Genomic DNA, 12878 nt, shown 5'->3' on the forward strand with positions numbered 1-12878 from the left:
CGCCTACGCACCCAACAAGGGACACTGTCAAGCACACACGCATGCAAGAGCACACACACACACACACACACGTGCACACACGCACACACACACACACACACACACACACACACGCGAACACACACACGCGCACACACACATGAACACGCACACACACACGAACACACACACACACTGCAACACACAAACACGCACACGCGCACACATACACGCACACGCTACACACACGCGCACACACACACGTGCACACACACGCAGAAACAGAAGTGAGGTGCTGCCACCACAGGATGCAGGCAAGGAACAGTTCTACTCATTATTCTAACGAGCTCAATCTCCACACACAAATGGGTGTGTGTTCTCTGTGTGTGTGTGTGTGTGTGTGTCTCTCTCTGTCTGTTTCTTTTACACACACACAAATCTGTGATAGAAGCCTTACAGTCGTATTAACTGACTGACACACACACACACACACACAAATGGGTGTGATAGAAGCCTTACAGTCATATAAACCGACACAAACACACATGAATGGGCTTCTTAGTAGGTATTTTGTCAAAGGGAGGTTCAGGAGGCTTCATTTTAAAACCTGAGGACACCAGACCAGTTCTCTCCTGCCCTCCCTCTATTCTCTGTACCTCTTCCAGCACCTCTCTTTCACACACACACACACACACACACACGCTCGCTCTTTCCATTTAATACACACATACTTACAAACATTCCTCTCTCCTAAAGAGACAGACACTCTCTTTTCAAATAACACATACACACACACTCCTGTGACCTGTTTGACAGAACACACACACATACATAGCTCTCTGTCCCTGCTCTGTGCTGTGTGTGTGTGTGTGTGTGTGTGTGTGTGTGTGTGGAGGGTAACTGATTTTACCTCATTGAGCACGATAATCTCGTCGGCGTCCACAATAGTGGACAGTCTGTGTGCAATGAAGACAGATGTCCTGTCCTTCACCAGATCCTTCATGGAATTCAGAATGTTCTGGAGAAACAAAGAGGACAGAACTCAGAACAACAAGCTGTCAGTTCCAGATTTTTATTTTATTTTTTTCCATTTTCAGACAGCGGGGTGGAAACTCGTTTCTGAAATGAAAGTTTGTCTTGGTCTTAAGCAACTCCGTGGGTGGTCAGAGTTCGAGCAATGCTGTGTAAACAGAGTTTTCCTGTGCCTCTTGATGTGTCACGTCTGGGGCAATAACAAACATCCGAGTGACTGACAGGATTTTTATGAAGTCCACCTTTAAGATGCAAAAAGAGGTGACTGAGCAAACAGTCACCTTCTGCAATAACACAGACAGCCACCTTCCCTTCATAAAAAGAAATTGAGCTTCAGGCAAGGTGTGCAAATACATCTGAATAAAAAGGATTCAACAGAAGCACAATCGATGCAGAGTTGCATGCTGCATGAGTACACATGGCTGAGCCTCAGCGGGCAGAGGAGTAGTACTCAGACACAGTCATGGGGAAATGGTCAAGGCCAAATGCATTAACCCTACCAAAAAAAGACTGACCATTTTACTCACTAGTTTTTTTGTAATAATCTCAAACAACTGAATTAAAAGCTTGGATGGTAGATCTTGCGAAAAGTAATGAACATGTAAACACACACACACCTCCTCTGTGATTGAGTCCAGAGAGGATGTGGCTTCATCGTACAGCAGAATGGGCGGGTTCTTCAGAACTGCCCGAGCAATGGCCACTCTCTGCTTCTCTCCTCCTGAAAAACACAACCAATCAACAGACAGATTAACCTCAGCCACATAAGAGACCTAACAATCACACTCCTCCACAGTCATTGCAGCGGAGAGGGACCCATCACCAACATTAAACCCATTTTAACAGATCAGGTTAAAAAAGGGCCAACTGCAAAAAAACAACACATTTCAGACACTGTTATTTTGACTCTTAACTGATATTGACTGAAGAAATGGTGTACCTGAGAGTTTGAGGCCCCTCTCTCCGACCTGCGTTTCGTACCCATGGGGCATCTTGAGGATGGCATCGTGGATGCCCGCCAGCTTGGCTACACTATACACGTCCTCGGTGGTGGCGTGGATGTTGCCATACTGCAAGTTGTAGTATATCGTGTTGTGGAACAGAACTGCGTCCTGCGGGCAAAACAAACACATGAGCAAAGGCATAAACAAACAGTTTATCAGGTTTGTTTACACTCGTGGTTGGTTATATGGCATCCCCCATGTCTTATTTCTCAAAGCAGATGCACTAAAAATCATTTTTTAGAAGTGACTAATCCAGCACTGTTTACTGCTAATTTATTGCCCATGAATATTCAGCAATGACTTACTTGCAGATATCACCATAACTAAACACAGCACAATGAAGAGCCTGCTGCTTGGACTAACAAAAAAAAAAAAAAAAACAGATCCATCCTCACTTGACTTGAGGTTGGGGTTTTCTGGGTGTTTCCACTACGACAGAGTGAATGTGTGTGTGTGTGTGTGTGTGTGTGTGTGTGTGTGTGTGTGTGCCAAAGATGGCAGGATGAAGAAAAGACATAAAACATGAGAATGTGTGTGTGTGAAAGAGAAAAACAAAGAGCACGAGAGAGAGAAAGAGAAAGAGAGAGAAGGAGAGAGCATAACAGAGCACCTGAGAGAGTGAGACTGTGTGTGTGTGTGTGTGATAGAGAGAGAGAGCGAGCATTTCTGACCTGAGGGACCACACCCACTGCCTTCCTCAGGCTGTCGAGGCTCACATCTCGGATGTTCTGCCCGGCGATGTAGATATTGCCCTTCTGCGGCTCGTAAAAGCGGAACAGCAACCTCACGATGGTGCTCTTCCTGTCTCAGGACACAACACACACATCAGGGTCAACATGAAAATTACAATTCATACACATACAAACAAATATATTTATAGGATGCGCGCGCATGCACACACACACACACACACAAACGCACAAACACGCACAGAGGGAAAAAAAAAAAAAAAAAAACTGTACATGCTAAATATCAACTAAGTGAGTTTGAATTGTCCGGCATCAGTGGTTCCTTTGAATACATCATGCGTATTCAGTCGATATAAAATTCACATCACATGCACAGACACATTCCCTACCTTTGTAAGGAGCGTTTTTGTGCCTAGTTACATTTCATCCTTAAAACATGTCACAAAGTGTTGATTCCCCTCCTATTAACGTGCACACACACGAAACCATTGGACACCAATATCTCACTCACAAAAATGTAGGTGTATACACAGATTAGCATGCAGATAAACAAAACAGATGCGGACACACAGAGAGGTAAACAACATTCATACCACTATATCGGAACTCCCCCTATTATTTTCGGTCCCGTATTTCCACCGTCTTGCGTGTATGTGTCACTTAATATCCATTTCTATACAAACCAAGACGGCGGATTTCTAAAGAAACGCAAGCACCCACACCATAGGTGTATCTAAATTAGCTATGCACCAAAAATTACATTTTACCCTGACTCGAAGAGCTGTAAACAGTGTTGTAAGGCTGCATGTACACAACCGCTTGGAGCTCCAGTGGAATTTTAATTTCATGATGAGAATTTCATGTGCCGTTGAAACGGCGTAAATAGGCGACCCATCAGGCCAGCACTATAACTCCGAGCGTGGTAAACAAAATCGGACATTTCAGGCAGTAAATGCTCCCGTTAAGAACCAAACCAGATTTTGTTCAAATCTACACACCTATGGCTACTGAAAAAATGTAAGGTTCATTTAGCAAATTTTATTTTGAGGTGTTAAAAAACATCGTTGTTTTAGAATTTCTGAACAAAAGTGGTGATAATTGGGGGTGTCACTTTATCCAGAGATACAGTGCTGGGAATCACAGTACCGTTCAGATGAGTTCTCAGAAAAGATAAATGCAAAGTAACAACAAAGACCTCAGCAGCAGCCTGACCCCAAACAAACATGGACACTCACCCTGACCCGCTGCCTCCAACAATGGCCACCTTCTTCCCAGCAGGCACCTCGAAGGACACCCCGTCGAGGACCTTTTGTCCGTCCAAGTACTCAAAGTAGACATCCTCAAACCTGATGGAGGCGTCCTGGGGGGCGACCAGCAGTGGGGGCGCCAATTCTCTCTCCTGTGACACACACACACACACACACACTTTGAGCTGCGGCCTTATTCTTGTGTAGACACTCCGCCCCGTAGGGGCTTTTCCAGTAACAGTGAGAGTAAACACACACACACACACACATACATACACAGACCTTTTACTACAGAAACACTGCAATTTCAATTTAAACTAGCTAAATTCCCCATAATATGGCTTTTAATATGCCTTTGACTGAGCATCTACAGTTCCCACTTTGGCCACATATGTCACGTAACATATAAAAACAAACAAACAAATAATTAAATACATAAATAAGACTCTAAATAAACAAACAGCAAAAACACCACAATCAATTCTAGTACCCTGAGTGGTTTGAAAAATTGGTACTGAAATTGTTTAAAACCTAAAAATGGCTCTCTCTTGGGGCACTGCGTGTGATTTGTAAAAATCCAGAAAGAACTCATTCTCTCTTTCACACACACACACACACACACACACACACACACAAAGCAGAGACATTTCTGCAGCTGTCATTACAGCAGTTTCCTCTAATTTTGACATCTACATCATCAAACGGACAAATGGGGCACAAAAAGCAGAAGAAAAGCTGAAACGAGTTGCCCAGTAAATGGCGTGATGCGCCACTGCTCCTCGCCGGGCGGGACAACGGGAGCCATTACCAAGGACCGCGAACAATCAGACACATCCAGTAATTCGGTATAATTACTGACCGCATACTAAATTAGACAAATTAAGAATGAGCATCAGTCCCGCCAAACCTGCTCTCCCCACCACACACACACACACACACTCCAATCCCCTGTCCCAACACACACACACACACACAAAAACTGTGTCTATCCAGTTCTAACCCCGGATTCAGACCACGATCACTTTCGCTTCAAAATTGAAAAATAACATTCGAGGATGAGTCGTAGACCTGAGCGTGGTGGTGGTCAGGAGGACAAGGGGGGTTTTTATTGTACCAGTATGGCCCACCGGCAGGTGACCGCTGGGCAGTGCTGAAAAGAACCTGTGAATACTTCAACAGGGTCAACTTGGACGTGCGCTTAATGCAATTTGTTTTTGTTGAACACAGTCATCTGCACAAGGCATCTTAAAGACCTGCACACTGAACCTGAGAGCCAGAATAGTGGACTGTTGTCACTTTCACAATTCACTTTTTTTTCACCCATGCCGTCAACAGTGCTGATATACAGATCTTAAGATAAGGCTTTGTGTGTGAATGAAAACACCTGCTTGAAACACCGTTTCCTTAACGCATCATTAACGCAGAAAGAAGATAAAAAAAAAAAAAAAAACTGTTCAGGCTAAATATCATCTAAGTGAGTTTGAATTGTCTGGCATCAGTGGTTCCTTTGAATACATCATACGTATTCAGTCGATATAAAATTCACATCATATGCACAGACACATTCCCTACCTTTGTAAGGAGCGTTTTTGTGCCTAGTTACATTTCATCCTTAAAACATGTCAAAAAGTGTTGGGTCCCCTCCTAATAATGGTAACCTATTTGTGTTTAAACCACCAATGGAACAAACACATAAAATATAAATGTATTTTCTCATTCTGTCAAGTGGCATCTTGAGAACCCTACATATGGACCTCATTAAAGCAATTCCAAAGCCAGTGTTACCGGCGTTGTGAATGCCTGGCAAGGTCATCAGTTTAACCAATATGTTTACATACTGTATACAAATGAAAGCTGGCCCTAACTGTGTCTGCTGTAATCAATTCATGGCTTTTTTCAGCTTTTCACAAAAACTCCCATCCAGATCTAAGCCAATGCCTGTGTGTGTGTGTGTGTGTGTGTGTGTGTGTCCTTACCTTAATCTTGGTATCAACACTAAGCAGAGTGAAGAGGGTGTTCATGTCGATGAGCGCCTGTCGTGTCTCCCTGTACACCGTACCCAGGAAGTTCAGAGGCAGGGACAGCTGGAAGAGCAGGCCGTTCACCATCACCAGATCTCCCACAGTCATGGTCCCTGTGACACACACACACACATCAATTATCTTACAAGAGTGAGAGGGGTTGCATAGCATCAATTATCAATTCAATTATCAAATAATCTTTTGTACACAATGTCAAATGCTCCTTAAACACCTTCACTAGAAATGTATGCCATCTCTAAAGAATGCATGAAATAAAATAAGAATCACTAGCAAATTTTTGCCATCTCTAAAGAACTCTAAAAAAAAAAAAAACACCTCTAAACTAACGTTACAGCACAAAACCAAGCATCTACAGACAGCTCCTCAGGGCAGAAACATATCCAGCAGACACACACACTGCACAAACCCAATGGACCCGTGTATCCCCCCTCAGAGCCTGAGAACCTCTAAGCATTACAAACATGCTGGTCTCAGGAGCTTCCTCATCGTAAACACTCAGTTCTCAGTGTTCCTTCAGAAGTTGTGCTAATGCACACAACATTGTGTGCTTTCCTTATGTAAGTGCAAAAGCACAGATTCCCATAGTGTCAGAGTCCCAGGACCCTCCAACTTAAATTCAAGACTTCAATACTACTTCAAATTAAATTTAATACCAACTTCACTTTTTCAGGCTAACATTACAAATGCAAGCCTAGTCTATCCTATTATATTTGATAAAGTTGATTTGAAATGACCCAGTTAGTTTGTTTAACTAACCATGTTGTGAGAACAGTGTTCATATTACATGTTAAACTGTTCCCTGTAGGATGAACAGAACATGACATAATAATCATTATTGCTTTCGTCTTGGAATGACACATGCCAGCTTAGGAGCAATTCATCTTTTATTCACATTAGCCTTTAATATACTGATAAAGTTCCCTGTTGAATTTGCTCCACCTAAATTTTTCATTCATGTGTTCTTCATCACAGAAACTCATTGTAGCCTATACAGCTCAACACAGTAGCCCACATCTATTTTTTCATATGCAAAAACGGCAACATAAGATTAGCGGTCTAATATTGATAACGTCCACAACATTAGAATAAAACATGCTGCTACATTGCTACGCTAATTCATGCGCTTGTACACACTTTCACTTTAATAGAGTGAATGACTGAGGGATGAAAGTTCCAAAAAGCGAATAAAAGCGATAGTTTGTTTATTTTCTGAAGAGACGCATATTTTCCCCTTGAGATCTACAATATCATGCAGTATCATGAAATTAATTGATGTTATGGTACCCATTAAATCCAGGGGTGTAGTAGTAAAATAAGAGATGGGTAAACTATGAATTCTGTGATCTCGGTGCGCCATGCGGTATCAGATTTTTAAAAAAGGCATTCAGAACATGTTCGATGGTGGAAGTTATTGTCCAATGTTTATAACAATACCAGTCGTATTAAATGGTTCCTAGAGAGTCGATGAGTGTACATATTGTGAATGTGGATAATACAGTGTGATATTTGAAAGTAGCAACTGGTGAATAAACTCTTTTGAGAGGTGGATAAACTTTAATACTGTAAAAGGTGGATAAACTCTATTTCTGAAATTTCAGAGGTGGATAAACTTGTAAAGGTGGATAAACTCTATTTCTGAAATTTCAGAGGTGGATAAACTTTAATACTGTAAAGGTGGATAAACTCTATTTCTGAAATTTCAGAGGTGGATAAACTTTAATACTGTAAAGGTGGATAAACTCTATTTCTGAAATTTCAGAGGTGGATAAACTTTAATACTGTAAAGGTGGATAAACTCTATTTCCTAGAGAGGAATTTCAGAGGTGGATAAACTTTAATACTGTAAAGGTGGATAAACTCTATTTCTGAAATTTCAGAGGTGGATAAACTTTAATACTGTAAAGGTGGATAAACTCTATTTCTGAAATTTCAGAGGTGGATAAACTTTAATACTGTAAAGGTGGATAAACTCTATTTCTGAAATTTGAAGTGGATAAACTTTAATACTGTAAAGGTGGATAAACTCTATTTCTGAAATTTCAGAGGTGGATAAACTTTAATACTGTAAAGGTGGATAAACTCTATTTCTGAAATTTCAGAGGTGGATAAACTTTAATACTGTAAAGGTGGATAAACTCTATTTCTGAAATTTCAGAGGTGGATAAACTTTAATACTGTAAAGGTGGATAAACTCTATTTCTGAAATTTCAGAGGTGGATAAACTTTAATACTGTAAAGGTGGATAAACTCTATTTCTGAAATTTCAGAGGTGGATAAACTTTAATACTGTAAAGGTGGATAAACTCTATTTCTGAAATTTCAGAGGTGGATAAACTTTAATACTGTAAAGGTGGATAAACTCTATTTCTGAAATTTCAGAGGTGGATAAACTTTAATACTGTAAAGGTGGATAAACTCTATTTCTGAAATTTCAGAGGTGGATAAACTTTAATACTGTAAAGGTGGATAAACTCTATTTCTGAAATTTCAGAGGTGGATAAACTTTAATACTGTAAAGGTGGATAAACTCTATTTCTGAAATTTCAGAGGTGGATAAACTTTAATACTGTAAAGGTGGATAAACTCTATTTCTGAAATTTCAGAGGTGGATAAACTTTAATACTGTAAAGGTGGATAAACTCTATTTCTGAAATTTCAGAGGTGGATAAACTTTAATACTGTAAAGGTGGATAAACTCTATTTCTGAAATTTCAGAGGTGGATAAACTTTAATACTGTAAAGGTGGATAAACTCTATTTCTGAAATTTCAGAGGTGGATAAACTTTAATACTGTAAAGGTGGATAAACTCTATTTCTGAAATTTCAGAGGTGGATAAACTTTAATACTGTAAAGGTGGATAAACTCTATTTCTGAAATTTCAGAGGTGGATAAACTTTAATACTGTAAAGGTGGATAAACTCTATTTCTGAAATTTCAGAGGTGGATAAACTTTAATACTGTAAAGGTGGATAAACTCTATTTCTGAAATTTCAGAGGTGGATAAACTTTAATACTGTAAAGGTGGATAAACTCTATTTCTGAAATTTCAGAGGTGGATAAACTTTAATACTGTAAAGGTGGATAAACTCTATTTCTGAAATTTCAGAGGTGGATAAACTTTAATACTGTAAAGGTGGATAAACTCTATTTCTGAAATTTCAGAGGTGGATAAACTTTAATACTGTAAAGGTGGATAACCGCTATGCAAGTTTGCCAGATCCCGGGTAAGCGGATCTGTAGTTCGATGGAATGGGACATAGAAACTACAAATTTGACTTGCATCTGATGTGTATTACATTTGTACTTTCATAAAATTACGAAGCATATTCTACCTTGTCTGTGGACATTGTTATTTGCAAAGCCGGTGCTGGATAAACAAATAGCATGCGTGCAACAGAGGAAAAGTTCTTTGGTGTTGTTTTAAGGAATCCTTTGACTGAACAAAAACATAAAATGTACTCGTTTTGTCAGGTGGCATTCTAAGAATCAGTAAACCGCTACTATAGCAATCTGCAATGCAATCAGAGTGATCAATTAAAGTGTAATTAATTAAAACATAAACAAACAAACAAACAAACATACATATGTAAACCACAACTCTTTAATGAGAAATGACAAAGACGGGCTGTGGCCTCCTACCTGCCATGATGCCCTTGCTAGCAAGCACCATGATGGCGGTGAGGCCCACGGTGAAGATGGCGCTTTGGCCGAAGTTGAGCATGGCCAGGGTGGACGTGGTCTTGAGTGAGGAGGACTCGTACACCTTCAGGAAGTTGTCGTACCTCTCGGCCTCGTACTTCTCGTTGTTGAAGTACTGTTAGGGGGGAAAAAAAGAAAGAGGTTTTGAAAAGTCGGTTCTAAAATAGGGATAGAAAGGAAGGAAGACATCTTGGGTAGAGGGAGCTGCTGGGTTAAAAGCTTTGAGGCTTGGTGCACGCACGTGTGTGTGTGTGAGTGTGTGTGTGTGTGCGTGTGCGTAAGTATGTTGAGAAGTGAATGCCACTCATTTTTGGAAAGTGTTAGAGTGACCTTTCTGGGGTGGATTCAAGAAAAGCTCACATCGAGGCTGAGCCACAACAGAGGCAAGCCAAAGGGACAAAAGGTGGATAAAACATCAATAATGGCGAGCTCAGCAGCAAGCGCGAGAACCAACTAAGCTCCCTCTCGCAATCTCATGTCTGGGACGGAGCAGACAAAGTCAGGGCCAGGAACAGGAAGCAATGCCTGAGATGGAGTCAGTGAGAGAAAGTGGGAGATATTGAAAACAGAAGAAAGATGGAAAGCAAAAATGTTGGGGCTAAATAACTATGTGAGTATGAACTGTCCGGCATCAGTGGTTCCTTTGAATACATCATGCGTATTCAGACAATATAAACTTCACATCACATGCACAGACACATACTTGACTTTTGTAATTAGGGTGTACTTTTACACCTTGTACAACAAGGGTATTAATACAAGATTGTTAGATCTTCATAGTTTGTAATTTAGCAATCACAAAAACATTGTTGGCAGTTGCTTTGTAGACAACGCAGACAACACAGGTGGCTTCCCGCTTTCCCGTTAAGATTCCTCCTCGGTTGTGAGAGGTCCTGCTGAAAGACCTCTGAGGTAGGCGTAGGAACTAGGGAATTGTCCCGGTGTTTGTTTTTCTTTTGTATCAGTGTTTTGTTTTGTTTGTTTGTCATTAGTGTCTTAACATAACCTGCCGGTAGCCTAAAAAAAAAAAATAAAGGAAAAAACCCTCTTTTGGATCCAATCTGCTGCATTTATCCGTCATTCAGTCCTGACCAATCCACCTGCTCGGGCACACTCCGTTACAATGATATATATAGTATAAGTATATATACTTTTTTGATCCCGTAAAGGGAAATTTGGTCTCTGCATTTATGAATTAGTGAAACACACACAGCACACAGTGAACACACAGTGAGGTGAAGCACACACTAACCCGGAGCAGTGAGCTGGGTGCTACAGCGGCTCCCAGGGAGCAGTGAGGGGTTAGGTGCCTTGCTCAAGGGCACTTCAGCCGTGGATGTGGGCATGGGAGCGCAGTGCTCAACCACTTCCCCCGCCCACATTTTTCCTACTGGTCAGGGATCGAACCGGCAACCCTCCAGTTACAAGCCCGAAGCCCTAACCAGTAGGCCACGGCTGCCCCCTTAATGAAGGACAGTAGTAAGCGAAACTACTTTCATATTGTCCGTTTTATGTTACCACAGTAGTTTGCCTATACATCTATATGCCCCTTCCCTAATGTACGCACAATTAGAAGAAGAAGAAGAAGAGCAGTTGAATCACAGCTTAATTAACTTATTTTCTCCAGACATGGAAAAACATCCACTGAAGTGGCGCTACATCAGGCTTCAGCAAAAGTCTCCATCTTATGAAGGCCACTGCAGAGAGACTTCCCGCTCCAGCTCCTGGCCAAATGAGAATGCCACCGCCTCAAAAGAACGACAGAGATAGAAAGAAAGGAAGGAAGAGTGAAAGAAAAGTGCAGCAGCTTATCGGTGTGCTATGATAATGCCAGCCAGCATTCTGTTTAAAGCCCTGTTTTCCCTTTACATATATCCCACCTCATTAGCGGCCCTGACTTAGGAATCCCCATTTGTTGTGGCAGGGATCAAATACCCACAAACACACACTTATACACACACACACACACACACACACTCACTCTAACACGCCATCCTAACCCCCAACTGTAACTTCACCAGCAACTGCATATTTTATTCATGGGACCCACACAGACAACCAAACTTATCAGGCAACGTGGGCCAATTAGGCATGATGGGCGCACAAGATGAAATGTGTGTGAAGGTGGCGGCTGCCACAACAATGAACGTGAACGAGAACGAGAGAGAGAGAGAGAGAGAGAGAGAGAGAGAGAGAGAGAGAGAGAGAGAGAGAGAGAGAGAGAGAGGAGAGAGGGAGAGAGGGAGAGGGGGAGAGAGGGAGAGAGAGAGGGGACAGGGAGGGGAGAGAGAGAGAGAGAGGGAGGGAGAGAGCGGTGTGTCATAAACGAGCACTGAGGAGTGCCAGGAATTACACATTTACCGATTAACATCTAGGATAAAAGACAAGGGAACACAGGAGAGAAAACTAAGGAGAGACAGGGATGGGGACTGACTACAAGAGGGATGCAATGACAAGAGAAAGGGAAAGAGAAAAGGAGTGAGTGAGGGGAGGGTGGGAGGGGGGAGAGAGAGAGAGAGAGAGAGAGAGAGAGAGAGAGAGAGAGAGAGAGAGAGAGAGAGAGGCAGACAGAACAATCAGGTTGTATGGGAGCTTGTGTGAAAGTGGAACGGATTTTGAGTGGGTGGAGACCTAATTATGCATGCACCCTATCTTACAGTGATACTAAATTCAGCTGCACTGACACCGATGACACACACACACACACATAAAGAATATATCTGGGCTGAAGAAACAAATAAACGAGGGGGAGGATAGAAAAAAAAAAGAGAAAAAAAAATGGGAAGCAACGGAAGGATAAAATAGGTTGAGTGCTAAGACGCTAGAGAGGAGCAAGCGGGTGATTGTGAGGCATGGACATCCATCCAAATTACCGCTGCTTAAGGGGCCAAGAACAACAGGCCACACAAAGGGAGGCGGCTCAGCCCCTCGGTCCGTGCGGAGGACACCGAGAAAATGGCTCCATCTTTGATAAAGCAGTGTAAATGCGACCCACTGATTCCGCCTCAATTCATTCTCAATTACGGGCCTATTGCAGTGAAGAGTCAGAGAGGAGACTGAGGGGGAGAGAGGGAAGGAGGGAGAGAGAGAGGGAGGGAGAAAGAGAGAGAGAGAGATGGAGGGAGGGAGACGAGACAAAGGAAAATGCAGAGGAAGGGACTGGAAGAGAGATAGAGCAACCCACG

General features: G+C 42.0%; 1 protein-coding gene and 3 non-coding genes across 4 annotated transcripts in view; all 4 read right to left on the reverse strand.

Moving 5' to 3' along the window:
- Positions 1-12878, reverse strand: part of abcb7 (ATP-binding cassette, sub-family B (MDR/TAP), member 7) — a 43311-nt gene that overhangs the window by 2713 nt on the left and 27720 nt on the right. Inside the window, exons 10-16 of the mRNA XM_048230631.1 lie at positions 9634-9808; positions 5928-6085; positions 3940-4103; positions 2687-2816; positions 1952-2123; positions 1629-1732; positions 890-997 (exon numbers count right to left, since the gene is read on the reverse strand). Of these exons, the coding sequence (XP_048086588.1) occupies positions 890-997; positions 1629-1732; positions 1952-2123; positions 2687-2816; positions 3940-4103; positions 5928-6085; positions 9634-9808 (1011 nt within the window). The remainder of the gene's footprint in view (positions 1-889; positions 998-1628; positions 1733-1951; positions 2124-2686; positions 2817-3939; positions 4104-5927; positions 6086-9633; positions 9809-12878) is intronic.
- On the reverse strand, positions 3012-3078 carry LOC125286997. Its single transcript, XR_007192276.1, has one exon. It is a non-coding gene; the product is annotated as a small nucleolar RNA SNORD42 (small nucleolar RNA).
- On the reverse strand, positions 5442-5508 carry LOC125286995. Its single transcript, XR_007192274.1, has one exon. It is a non-coding gene; the product is annotated as a small nucleolar RNA SNORD42 (small nucleolar RNA).
- LOC125286996 lies at positions 10320-10386 on the reverse strand. Its single transcript, XR_007192275.1, has one exon. It is a non-coding gene; the product is annotated as a small nucleolar RNA SNORD42 (small nucleolar RNA).

The sequence above is a fragment of the Alosa alosa genome, chromosome 21, assembly GCF_017589495.1.
Source record: "Alosa alosa isolate M-15738 ecotype Scorff River chromosome 21, AALO_Geno_1.1, whole genome shotgun sequence".
Classification (NCBI taxonomy): Eukaryota; Metazoa; Chordata; class Actinopteri; order Clupeiformes; family Clupeidae; genus Alosa; species Alosa alosa.